The sequence below is a fragment of the Tupaia chinensis genome, unplaced genomic scaffold, assembly GCF_000334495.1.
Source record: "Tupaia chinensis unplaced genomic scaffold, TupChi_1.0 Scaffold000238_1, whole genome shotgun sequence".
NCBI lineage: Eukaryota > Metazoa > Chordata > Mammalia > Scandentia > Tupaiidae > Tupaia > Tupaia belangeri.
This window is the reverse complement of record NW_006159716.1, coordinates 8,187,180-8,199,118: the sequence shown is the minus strand read 5'-3', so window position 1 is coordinate 8,199,118 and position 11,939 is coordinate 8,187,180. Positions and strand designations below refer to the sequence as shown.

Here is an 11,939-nt window from a genome sequence, read left to right as displayed (position 1 = left end):
CCTGCAAACAGAGGTTTCATCTCACCCAGTGAGAATGGCTGTCATCAAAAAGATAAAAAATTACAAATGCTGGCAAGGATGTGGTGATGGGGAATTCTTTTACACGGCTGGTGTGAATGTAAATTAGTATAGTCATTATAGAAAACAGTATGGGGGCCAGCAGGTGGCATGGTGGTTAAGGGAGCTGGACTCCCACAGGGCTGACCGCGGTTTGAGTCCCAGACCTGGCGGCTTGCTCTCTCACTTCCTCTCTCTCTCTCACTCTGTCCCTATCTGGTCAAATTAAATTAAATAAATAAATAAAGTTAAATAGAATAATTATTTATTTTAAAAAAAGGAGAAGAAAACAGTATGGAAGTTGCCCAAAAGCTGACAGTAGACCCTCCACGTGATCCAGTAATCTCGCTGCTAGGCGTGTGTCCGACGGAAAGGATCTCAGTATGTCGCATGGCTACCTGGACCCCCTCGTTCATGACAGCACCATTCGTAACAGGCAATGCACGGACCCAGCCTATGTGTCAATCAGCAGATGCATGAAGAAAGAAACTGTGGGATATATACAAAATGGAACATCAGCCATTACAAAGAATGAAGTCCTGAGACCAGCAGATGGCATAATGGTTACGTCGTTGGACTCCCACGTAGTCAACCGCGGTTTGAGTCCCAGACCCAGAGGCTTAAAATTCATGCCGGGCATGTGTGCAGCTATGTCCAAAATTCCGAGAGGAGAGTGGAAGAGAAGGGATTGCGGCATGGCCATCCCCCTGGAGAGGATGATTCTTGCTCTCTATCTCTCTGTCTCTGTCTCTCCAGTGAGCTCATGCACCCTAGATCAAAAAAAAAAAACTCTCATATAAAAAGAAGAATGAAGTGCTGTCATTTGGGGTAGCATGGACAAACCTGGAGAGAATTATGCTAAGTGGAATAACCAATGCAGGCACAGAAAGAATAATGCCACGTGGGACCTAAGAAAGATGGCCTTACAGAAGTGAGAGAAGAACAGTGACTCCGGGGAACGGTGGGGGAAGGGAGATGGTTGTTCATGAACAGACACAAAATTATAGTTAGATGAGAGGAACAAGTTCTAGTGTTACATAGTTCAGTAGGGTACCTAGAGCTAAAAGTAGTTTATTGGGACTAGCAGGTGGTGTAGAGATCAAGGTGGCTGGATCCCACGTGGCTAGCTGCGTGGTGCGAGTCCCAGATCTGCAGCTTGAAAATCACGTCAGGTGCACGTGTGCATGCATGCTCAAAATCCCAGGAGGAGAATGGAGGAGAAGGGATTACAACAAGGTCATCCCCCTTGGGGTGTGATTTCTCACCTTCTCTCTGTCTCTCTCCAGTGAGCAATGCACCCTGCACCTGGTGGCTTAAAACTCACGCCAGGCACATGTGTGTGCATGCCTAAAATCCTGAGAGGAGAATGGAGGAGAAGGGATTGTGGCATGGCCATCTCCTCTGGGGGGTGATTTCTCACTCTCTCTCTGTCTCTCTGGTGAACACACATGCTCTGTAGCAAAAAATCTCTCTCTAAAATAAAATAAAAGGGAACCAGCAGTTAGCATAATGGCTATGTCACTGGACTCCCACGTAGTCGACTGCGGTTTGCGTCTCGGACCCGGTGGCTTAAAACTCACCCTGGGTGCGTGTGCATGCATGCCCAAGATCCCGAGAGGAGAATGGAGGAGAAGGGATTGCAGCGTGACCATCCCCCCGGGGGGTGATTTCTCGCTTTCTGTCTCTATGTCTCTCTCTGTCTGGCAAACACATGTGCCCTATAGTGAAAACCTCTCCAAAAATAAATAAATAAAAAAAATAAAAGAGGGGATTTTGACAATTTCCATCACAAAGTAATGACAAACGTCTGAGACGACAGATCTGATCTGCTAATTACCCTGATTTGTTCATTGCATACTGTCTGAAGAATCGCACGGTACCCCTCAAATATGTATAATTACTATGTGCCAAATTTTCAAAAGAATAATTTTTTTTAAACTACTAGAAAAGTACCAAAGTTATTTATTTCTTCTTACATTATGTTTGAGGAAGAAGGCAAAGATATAGAGAGAGACAGAAAGCAAGAAGTCATACCCTAGGGGGATGGCCATGCCACAGTCCCTTGTCCTCCACTCTCCTTCTGGGATCTGGGGCATGCACGCACATACACCTGGCATCAGTTTTAAGCCTCGGGTCTGGGACTCAAACTACAATCAACTATGTGAAAGTCCAGTGATGTAACCATTATGCCATCTGCTGGTTCATGTATCTTTTTATTATTTTTGTCAGGGGGCTTGTGTGCTCATCAGAGAAAGAAAGTATCCCCCAATGAGGTATACATATTCCACCATCCTTTTGCCTCCATGTCTCTAGCACATTAGGATTTTGAGCATGCGTACACATTTGCCCAGCAAGTTTTTCAAGATGACAGGGCCAGGATTTGAACTGTGGTCTTTTGTGGGAGATCTGGCTCCCTGTGCACAGCACGTAACTACTGTGCTACAGGGCTGACCCAACAGTAAGTTTTAAAAATAATTTGACCAGGAATCAGCAGATGGTATAATGGTTAGGTTGCTGGACTCCCACGTAGTCGACCACAGTTTGAGTCCCAGCTTAAAACTCACGTCAGGTACATGTGTGTGCATGCCCAAGGTCCCAAGAGGAGAGTGGAGGAGAAGGGACTGCAGTGTGGCCATCCTCTCAGGGAATGATTTCTCACTTTCCATCTATCTGTCTCTGTCTCTCCGGGGAGCACATGTGCCCTATAGCAAAAAATTCTCTTAAAAAATAATTTGACAGTGGGGCTAGCAGGTGGAGTAGTGGTTAAGGCACTGGACTCCCACACGGCCAACTGCAGTAAGCGTTCTGGACCCAGTGGCTTGAAACGCACACCAGGCATGTGTGCACGTGTACCCAAAATCCCAAGAGGACAATGGAGGAGAAGAGATTGTGGCATGGCCCTCCTCCCATGGGGTGATTTCTTGCTTTCTGTCTCTGACTCTGTCTCTTCAGTGAGTGCACACACCCTATAACAAAATTCTCTCAAAGTAATAATAGTAATAATAATAATAATTTGACCATATATGTGATGGTTTATTTCTGGGGTTCTCTATTCTATTTGTCTAAATATCTGTCTTTAAGTCAGTACAAAATATTTTGATTAACTTTGTAGTTAAGTTTTTATATCGGAAAGTATAAGACTTCCAACTTTGTTCTTCTTTAAGATCGTTTCAGCTCTTTGGGGTCCCAAGGGATTCATTCCATATGAATTTTAGGATTTCCCTACTTCTTCATTTTTTTTTTTTTTTTTTTTTTGAGAGGTTTTTTCGCTATAGGGCGCGTGCGCTCGCCAGACAGACAGAGAGAGACATAGAGACAGAAAGCAAGAAATCACCCCCCCGGGGGGGATGGTCACGCCGCAATTCCTTCTCCTCTGTTCTCCTCTCGGGATCTTGGGCACACATGCACATGTGCCCGGCATGAGTTCTAAGCCACCGGGTCCGGAACGTGAACCGCGGTCGACTACGTGGGAATCCAACGACATAGCCATTACGCTAACTGCTGGTTTCCGGATTTCCCTACTTCTGAGAAAAAAAAAATTATCATTGGGATTTTGATAGCTATGCATTAAATCTGTAGCTTGCTTTGGGTAATATTTAAACCTTACCAATATCAAGTCTTCTAATCTATGAACAAGGGACATCTCTTGGGAATATTTGTGGTTTGCAGTATATAAATCTTTTGCCTCCCTTGTTAAATATATTCCTAAGAATATTTTGTTGTTGTTGTTGCCATCATAAATGGTATTTAATTTTTTTCTTTTTGGATTATTCATTGTTAGCAGATAGAAAAAACAGATTTCTGGGGGCCAGCAAGTGGCATGGTGATTAAGGGACTGGACACTCCCACATGGCTGACCACGGTTTGAGTGCTGGACCTGGTGGCTTACTTTCTCACTTTCTCTCTCTCTCTCGCTCTCTCTCTTGTCAAATTAAAATAAATGAATGAATAAATAAAATTAAATATTTTTTAAAAAAGAAAGAAAACAAAAAACAGACTTTTTTTTTTGGAGAGGTTTTCGCTATAGGGCGCGTGTGCTCGCCAGACAGAGAGAGACAGAGAGACAGAAAGTGAGAAATCACCCCCCAGGGGAGATGGTCACGCCACAATCCCTTCTCCTCCATTCTGCTCTTGGGATCTTGGGCACACACGCACATGCGCCCACCGTGAGTTTTAAGCCACCGGGTCTGGGACACAGACCGCGGTCGACTACGTGGGAGTCCAGCGACATAGCCATTACGCTAACTGCTGGTTCCTGATAAAACAGAATTCTGAGAGTTGATTTTGTCTCTCACAACTTTGCTGAATGTATTCATCCTAACCCTTTTTTTTTTTTTTTTTTTTTTTTGTGGACTTCAAGTTGTTTAGTTTACTTTTGTTTTTTTTAGCTTGAGACCTGGGTAGGAATGGTTTTCCTGCCATCTTCAAAGTCAGTGGGTGGGCTTTCCCCGGCTCCCTGTGCACTGAGGGTGCTGATCAAAGATCCCAGGTGAGCTCAAGGGTCTGGTTTTCCAGCTTCCTGCAGGCCAGGCCCCAGATCCACGGCATCCCCATGCAGGCGCTGGCTGGTTGCCTGCCATGCCTGTCTCCCCTCCAACACTCTCCCCAGAGCTGCTGCGTCAGCTCACTCGCCGCTCAGCTTGTCTGCTCTCTTTCACTTAAAAAGAGGCATTGCGTTTCTATGAATTTGGAGCACGGGTGTCCACACGAGTGCATCAAGTACATGCATTCACAGGGACGCACAGAAAGCAACACTATGTCCATGCTGAGAAGTCTTGATGCAGAATGTAGCTACCGTGGGAAACGTCTTGGGCCAGTCCGCCCCATAGTCTAATGGCTAAGGAAGCCAGATTCCACATGGCTGACCACGTGGTTCGTATCCCAGCCCTGGCACTTGAAAAACATTATGGATGTGTGTGCATGTACCTTAAATCCTGACAAGATAGAGAAACAGAGGAGAAGGAATTATAGTGTACCCATGCCCCATTGGGGGGATGCTTCCTTCCCTCCCTCTCTGTCTCTTTCTGGTGAGTGCATGTACCCTCTGGCATAGGAAAACAAAACAAAACAAAACAAAAACACACACACAGAAAAACAGTGGGGCTGGCAGGTAGCATGGTGGTTAAAGATGCTGGACTCCCACATGGCTGACCACAGTTCAAGTCACAGACCTGGCAGCCTGCCTTCTCACTTTCTCTCTCTCTTTCTCTGGTCAAATTAAAATAAATAAATAAATAAAGTTAAATAAAATATTTTTAAAAAAATCTGAGGAGTGGGCAGCTGTCTCCTGCTACTGAGGACCCACTAAGGGCCAGATACTGTCCCAGGTGCTTTCCAAATGCTCGATTTCGTTCCAGCCTCCCTCCAGCCCAGTCCAAACACAATCTGAAAGGCTCCAAGTTCTAAAGCTTTCTGATACTGGAAAGTATGAGACTTCCAACTTGATTCCTCAAGATGGTTTTAGCTGGTTGGAATCATGATGCCACAAGTGGAAATTCCACACCTGACAGGTGACAGGTTGCAGTCAAAACACTACAATCCAGGTAACCAGCAGTGAGCATAATGACTATGTCGCTGGACTCCCACGTAGTCGACCGTGGTTCACGTCCCGGACCCGGTGCCTTAAAATTCACGCCGGGCGCGTGTGTGTGCGTGCCCAAGATCCCAAGAGGAGAATGGAAGAGAAGGGATTGTGGCGTGACCATCTCCCCTGAGGGGTGATTTCTCGCTTTCTGTCTCTCTGTCTCTCTCTGTCTGTCTGGCAAGCGCACGCGCCCTATAGTGAAAACCTCTCAAAAAAAAAAAAAAAAACACTACAATCCAGGGGCCAGCCAGTGGTGTGGTGGTTAGGGCCGCTGGATGCCACAAGGCCTACTAGGCAGTTCAAGTCCTAGACCTGGTGGCTTCAAAAACACGCCAGGTGTGTTTGTATGCCCAAAACCCCAGGAGGAGGATGGAGAAGAGACTGGCATGGCCATCGCCCCAGGGGGTGATTTCTCACTTCGTTTCTCTGTCTCTCTCCAACAGGCACACACACCCTCTAGCAAAAACAAAAACAAAATCAAAAAACAAAACAATGCTACAATACCAAGTAGTGTCTAAAACCCCCTTCAGCCTATGTGTATAAGGTGCATGTGAAACGTCAGTGAATCTCGTGCTTAGAACTCGGTCCTATCCCCAGGATAGTGCATGTGTATAACATATCGCACACTCACGCTCCTATACACTTCTGGTTCGAAGCCCTTTAGAGAAGGGCTGTCAGTTGTGCTATCATTGTCGCTGATTCGGTTGAGAACGCTGCGGAAAGCGCGAACAGCAAGGGTAGAAGCCGGACTCCGACCTAGTACAAATCCCTATCCTTCCGACAGCCGCCTCTAGTTGTTCATCCTGCCCAGTGCTCCGGGGTGGGTAGGGTCTGTGTGGCTTCCTTCCTCTTTTCTGTCCTCAGCAGCCAGTGGGTGAGACCTGGGAGTAGCGGCCATGGCTCTGCAGAGGCTGTGATTCTGCCCCCCAGAGCTGTCCACAGCTCTAGAAGACCCAGGGAACTCACACGGCTCTTGGCCTGAGCGCCCGTTACTGCGAGGAAGGAGGCTTTTGCCAAGGACTCCGAGGGGAGTGGACTCTGGTTGGGACCCAAGACACCCAGCCCTTGCCGAGACATTGTGTGAGCCGGGCTGGGCTTCCAGACGTGGCCCCTGCTGCCCCACCCCAGCCAGGGTGGTGCTTGTGTGGGAAGCACTTTAAATCCGGCTGCCAGACCCCTGGACGGGAGAAGCAGCAAGGGCCGGCCACCATGAGCAACTCCTGCGGTCTCCTGGCGCTCCTGCCGCTGCTACTGCTGGTGGCCTCCGCAGGCCCGGCTGGAGCCCTCAAGGATGAGGAGAAGCGTCTGATGGTGGAGCTGCACAACCTCTACCGGGCCCAGGTGACCCCGCCAGCCTCGAACATGCTGCAGATGGTGAGTATGGCCAGCCACTAGCCTGCGGGATGGAAGGGGTGCTGGGAAGGGCCTGCCACCAAACTTTTCCCCCCATCTGGACCACTTGCTCAGAGACTCATCTCTCTGGCCAGGGACGGAGCCCCTGACGTTGTGCAATTCACGGCTCCCCGTAAGCAGCCCCAGTATACAGATGAGGACACTGAGGGTCAGAGGAGTGCTCGCTCGGAGCACGCCGCTGGTAGGGCCAGATCTTCCCCCCAGTACCCCCTAAAAGCATGTGCCCTGGGAGGGGGCATGCAGGAAGTTCTTCACATCCTTGAGAAACTAGCCTTCCTCCCCCAGGAGAGGAGGAAGCAGGCAGCAGGGCCGTGTGCACCTGGAGCAGGAGGGCAGGCCGAGGAGGTGGGCTGAGCATGGGCAGCAGAGGCAGAGCGGCTCCAGAGTACACTGCTCAGGTTCGCCTACGACCCTGGGACTCGGGGAGAGCCCCATCACCTTGCTGACGCCCACTTTCTCCCCTGTAAAAGGGGGTCATCATTAGGGCTACAGATACACCCGCATGAATCGCATCTCAGAAATGACAGTGAGGGGGAAATGAGATCTCGAAAACATATTTGTAAGCGGGTATACTAGAGGAAGCGTGGACAGGTGTAAAATCACTTACGCACTGTGAGGCAGCGGCAGAGCGCGCAGATGTACACAGACCTGCATGCAGAGGCCAGGCCTGGGGTGCTGGGTGCCTGCTGGGGAAGGCAGGGTTAGAGGATAAAAGAGGAAGTTGCCTCCTCCTTGCCCTCTGAGGGCTAGACTGGCCCGGCCCCTCCTCCCACCCAGGTGGCTTAGGTGGTGGGGGAGCAGTGTCCAGGGACCCTCATAGCTGGTGCCCAAGAGCAAAGTCCCAGCTGGGAAACACAGCAGTAAGATCGGGCCCCGAGACCTGAGTTCTAACCCCAGCTCCGTCAGATCTGGCCAACCGACAATATGCATAATTGATAATCTGGCTACTCCTGGCCCGGTGGGCCCCTTCCCCTTCAAAGGCCTGTGTTTCCTGACCTATGACACAGGGCAGGCATGGCCCCGAGGGCCAGACAGAATGACAAGGGCCAGAAAGATCTAGGATGGTTCTGCATGCTTCATCAGCACCACCGTTCACAGCGCCATCAGCCTGGGCGACCAGGAGCCCCAGACAAGAGGTCCGGAGCCCACCATGCCAGCAGCTCCCCAACTGGGGACCCAGATTTGCTGGGCCTCAGTTCCCCCATCTGTAGATCCCTGAGCCTCACAGTCTTGCTGGCTGGGACCGGGGGCTAACAGGCTGGGAGCTGCTTCTGGAAGAGGGTGTGCGCTGGGACAGGACCACCTTCTGGTAAGCAGCCTGGATACTGAGGGGACACGCCACACCGGCTGGGAATGCTGTGGGGAGAAGGTGGAGTAAGGCTGGGCTGGGATGCAACATGAACTCAAACTGCGGAGCGAGATGGCCTGGGTTCAGATCTTGCTTTGCCACTTAGTAGCTGTGTGACCTTGGTCAGGTTACTTCCCCTCTCTGCGCCTCAGTTCCCGCGTTTGTAAAATGGGAGAGATGACACAGAACAGTTCCTCCGTGAGTGGTTGTAGGATTAAATGAGTGAGTACGTGTAAAGCACCTTAACACGAAGCCGGGACACAGTAAGTGCTCAATACACGTTTAACCTGAAAGAAGGGATGAAGGCAGGGTGAGGCAGGTAGAGCCCCTACCTGGGTCCCTCCGTCTCCTTCAGCCGCCATATCTAATCGCCAGCTTTACTTCCCAGAAACTGCAGCTTTCCTGAACACACCCCCTCCCTCTCCACACCACCTGGCTCTCCTTTGCACGACCCCAGTTTCGGGGCCCAGGGACAGCTCCTCAGCCTCTGATTTCTGTTAGGAGAATGAATGATCCAATGTATGAGTCTGACCCTGTTCAAAACCCTTCGATGGCTCCCACTGACTCCTCGCTCCCTCAGAATAAAGCTGCACCCCTGACGGAGAAGACTCGGTGTTCTGGCCCTGGCCCGCCTCTCCAGCCTCCTCTCCTGGTCACCCTTTATCCTTCACTGTCCTGAAGAGCTCGTCTTGCCCTGGCCCAAACCTGCTCAGCTCCAGGGCCTTGCTGGTGCACGCCTTTGGCGCACGCCTCTCCACTCTCAGGCTGGGCTAACAGCCTCTCTGGGGCCCTGTGACATTAATTGGGTAGCTGTCATTTCCTACCCCATGGCCAAGCCGGCTTTCATGACCATGTGAACTCAAGCTTCTTGGTTCTTTGTTTTAAAAAAGCTGATTTATTTATTATTATTCAATTTGACCAGAGAGAGACAGAAAGAAAGAGACGGAGAAGGAGAAAGCAAGCTGCCAGATCTGGGACTCAAACCGTGGTCGGCCATGTGGGAGTCCAGCCCCGCTCCTTGGTCCTCACTGTAGGCCCAGGGCCAGCACTGTGTCCAGGATGGCTGAATGAATGGATCAATGGATGGGCAGATGGCTTTGCTTCCAGATGGCGACCAAGTGACCAATGTGGGCAACTCCACAAGGGGCTTTGGGCAACTGAATGAGAACAGTAAGACCTCAACCAGGCCGGCCTTGTAACACAGTGCTTAAGTGCTGTGCATAGGGAGCCAGATCCCACATGGGAGACCCCAGTTCAAATCCCAGCCCTGGAAATTTGTAGAACACACCGGGCACATATGTATGTGTGCCCAGAATCCAGAAAAGATGGAGAAATGGAAGACAGGGGATTAAGGGACTGTGTGTGGTATGGCCATGCCCCACTGGAGGGTACTTTCTCTTTATCTGTCTGTGGTGAACAAATGCACCCTCTGACCTGGTGGTTAAAGTTCCAGACTCCCACTGGACTCCCACGTGGTTGACTATGGTTTAAGTCTCAGACCTGGTGGCTTGAAAATCATGCCAGGTGTGTGTACCCGTGTGACCAAAATCCCAGGAGAATGGAGAAGAAGGGATTGTAGTATGGCCATCCCCCTGGAGGCACAGTGATTTCTCACTTGTGAAATCACTCCCCACCCCCCGTCTCTGTCTCCCCCCAGCAAGCACATGTGCCTATAGCAAAAACCTAAGAATCAAACCCACAGAAACACAAAACAAAACCACCACAAAGCAACGGCTCTAATGGTGGAACTTCTGGCATCTACTCAGAATGCAGAGGTAGTCCGAATCTGAAGACGACCCTGCTTTAAGCAGAAGCTTCACTAGCTGACAAAGATCTATGGCCCCCTACTGTGTGCCAGCACTGGGCTGGACATTGATGACCTCTCACTGTCTTATCTTGAAGGCGCTCCACGGGTCACCCCACACACCCTGATCCTGGTCCCCAGCACCTGTCCCTTCCCCACGCCCACTCTCGCACTGCTGCCCAGAGTTGAGAACCTCAGGGATCAGCGATGTGGGACTAAAACGCCCAGGAGGGGAGGGACTCAGCGAGGTCACAGCAGCGGGGCTACCCCAGCCCAGTGCCCCCACCCTCTACTCCTCCAGCAGCTGCCCCTGGAAACCTAGAGCGGGTGGGAAGTGGGTGTGGTGACACAGTCTCCCTTTCAGGGTCACCTCAGCTCTTGGCCCTTTCTGGGCTGTCTGGCTCCCAGGGCTGGATGGGCCCCAGTGGGTGGGGCAAGCGCTGCTGCCAGGGTTTCCAGGAGAGGCCAAGGACAGAGTTTAATGGGATCCAGGCCTCTCTCCCCAGTCCTCTGGTCAGATGTCTTCTCGCTAATCTCTCTTCCCACCCACGCTCAGTCTGTCCTCCCAGCTGGGGACACAAAACCTCGGAGGCCCTGTGGCCTAACGTGCCCCCTGCCACCATCTCACCTGAGGTCCCCACTGGGCAACACTGGAATCTGACAGCTGTGGGCTGCCAAGACCCAAAGGAGACCTGTCGGCGAGGGGCCTCTTGCCGGGGACATTTGATTTTCTTGGGGAAAGGGACTGTCATTTGACAAGCTGAGAGTATTTGGGAATAGCATTTGGGCGGGAAGCCTGGAGAGGGGAAAGGCCTAAGGCTGCACTGTCTGAGGGCAGGATGGGAATTGAGAGGGGCGAGGAGGGTGCTGGCTCCCCAGCTCAGACTCATGGGGGGCAGGGAAATGGGCTAAGCACAAGCCCACCTCGGGGAAGACAAGTGCCACGGTGGCTGAGGTGCTGGACCCCCACATGGCCGACCACGGTTCAAGTCCCGAACCTGGAGGCTTGTTTTCTCACTTTCTTGCTCTCTCTGTTCAAATTAAAATGATGATGATGATGATGATGAATACAATTAAATAAAAATATTAATTGAAAAAAAGCCCACCTTCCACTCTCCTTGAACAAGTTGGGTCTTCAGAGAAGTTCAAGCACCCGAGGAGAGAGCAGAGGCATCTTGGTCCCCCATTCACACAGAAGGGTGTGACCAGAACACCACAGTCTTCCCAAGGAGGGCTCAGGAAGGCTAGGCCATGTGTCCCGAACCCCCACTGGTGCTCGGGCCTAGTTCAGCCAGCTCCAGGGCCTGGGAGGGCATCCTCCCGCCTGCCCACAGAAACCCACCCGGAGCAGGGAGGTTCCAGGGCACGGCTGGGGCGCCAGGTACGAATGCGATGGCCGCCTCTGGCGTCCAGGACACCTCCCCACAGAATCTTTGGACGTCCTCACCTCCCTCCCCCCCCCTGCGACCCCTCCCCCTGCAGAGCTGGGACGACGAGCTGGCCGCCTTCGCCAAGGCCTACGCGCAGCAGTGCGTGTGGGGCCACAACAAGGAGCGCGGGCGGCGCGGCGAGAACCTGTTCGCCATCACCGACGAGGGCGTGGACGTGCATCTGGCCATGGAGGAGTGGCACCACGAGCGCGAGCACTACAACCTCAGCGCCGCCGCCTGCGACCCGGGCCAGGTGTGCGGCCACTACACGCAGGTGCGACGCCCGCGGGCGGGGGCTTGGGG

The 11,939-nt window shown here is 51.6% G+C and overlaps 1 protein-coding gene and 1 long non-coding RNA gene across 7 annotated transcripts in view; one reads left to right on the top strand and one right to left on the bottom strand.

The window, feature by feature from the left end:
- Positions 1 to 305: 305 nt before the first annotated feature.
- The window catches only part of LOC114007820 (uncharacterized), an 18,277-nt gene continuing 6,643 nt past the window's right edge, over positions 306 to 11,939 (bottom strand). Inside the window, exons 2-3 of one of the 3 annotated variants that reach the window (XR_003549412.1) lie at positions 7,662 to 7,740; positions 306 to 546 (exon numbers count right to left, since the gene is read on the bottom strand). This is a non-coding gene — a long non-coding RNA (uncharacterized LOC114007820). Of the gene's footprint in view, positions 547 to 6,953; positions 7,038 to 7,661; positions 7,741 to 11,939 lie in introns of those variants that run through there. The other 2 variants (XR_003549411.1, XR_003549410.1) reach the window with 2 other exon arrangements.
- PI16 (peptidase inhibitor 16) overlaps positions 6,064 to 11,939 on the top strand; it is an 11,582-nt gene continuing 5,706 nt past the window's right edge. For all 4 annotated transcript variants that reach the window (XR_003549409.1, XM_006148627.3, XM_006148626.3 and 1 more), the window contains exons 1-2: positions 6,064 to 7,015; positions 11,689 to 11,910. Coding sequence is in view for 3 of the 4 variants with exons in the window: in XM_006148627.3 (XP_006148689.1) it covers positions 6,851 to 7,015; positions 11,689 to 11,910 (387 nt within the window). In the remaining variant the exon portion in view is untranslated. The remainder of the gene's footprint in view (positions 7,016 to 11,688; positions 11,911 to 11,939) is intronic.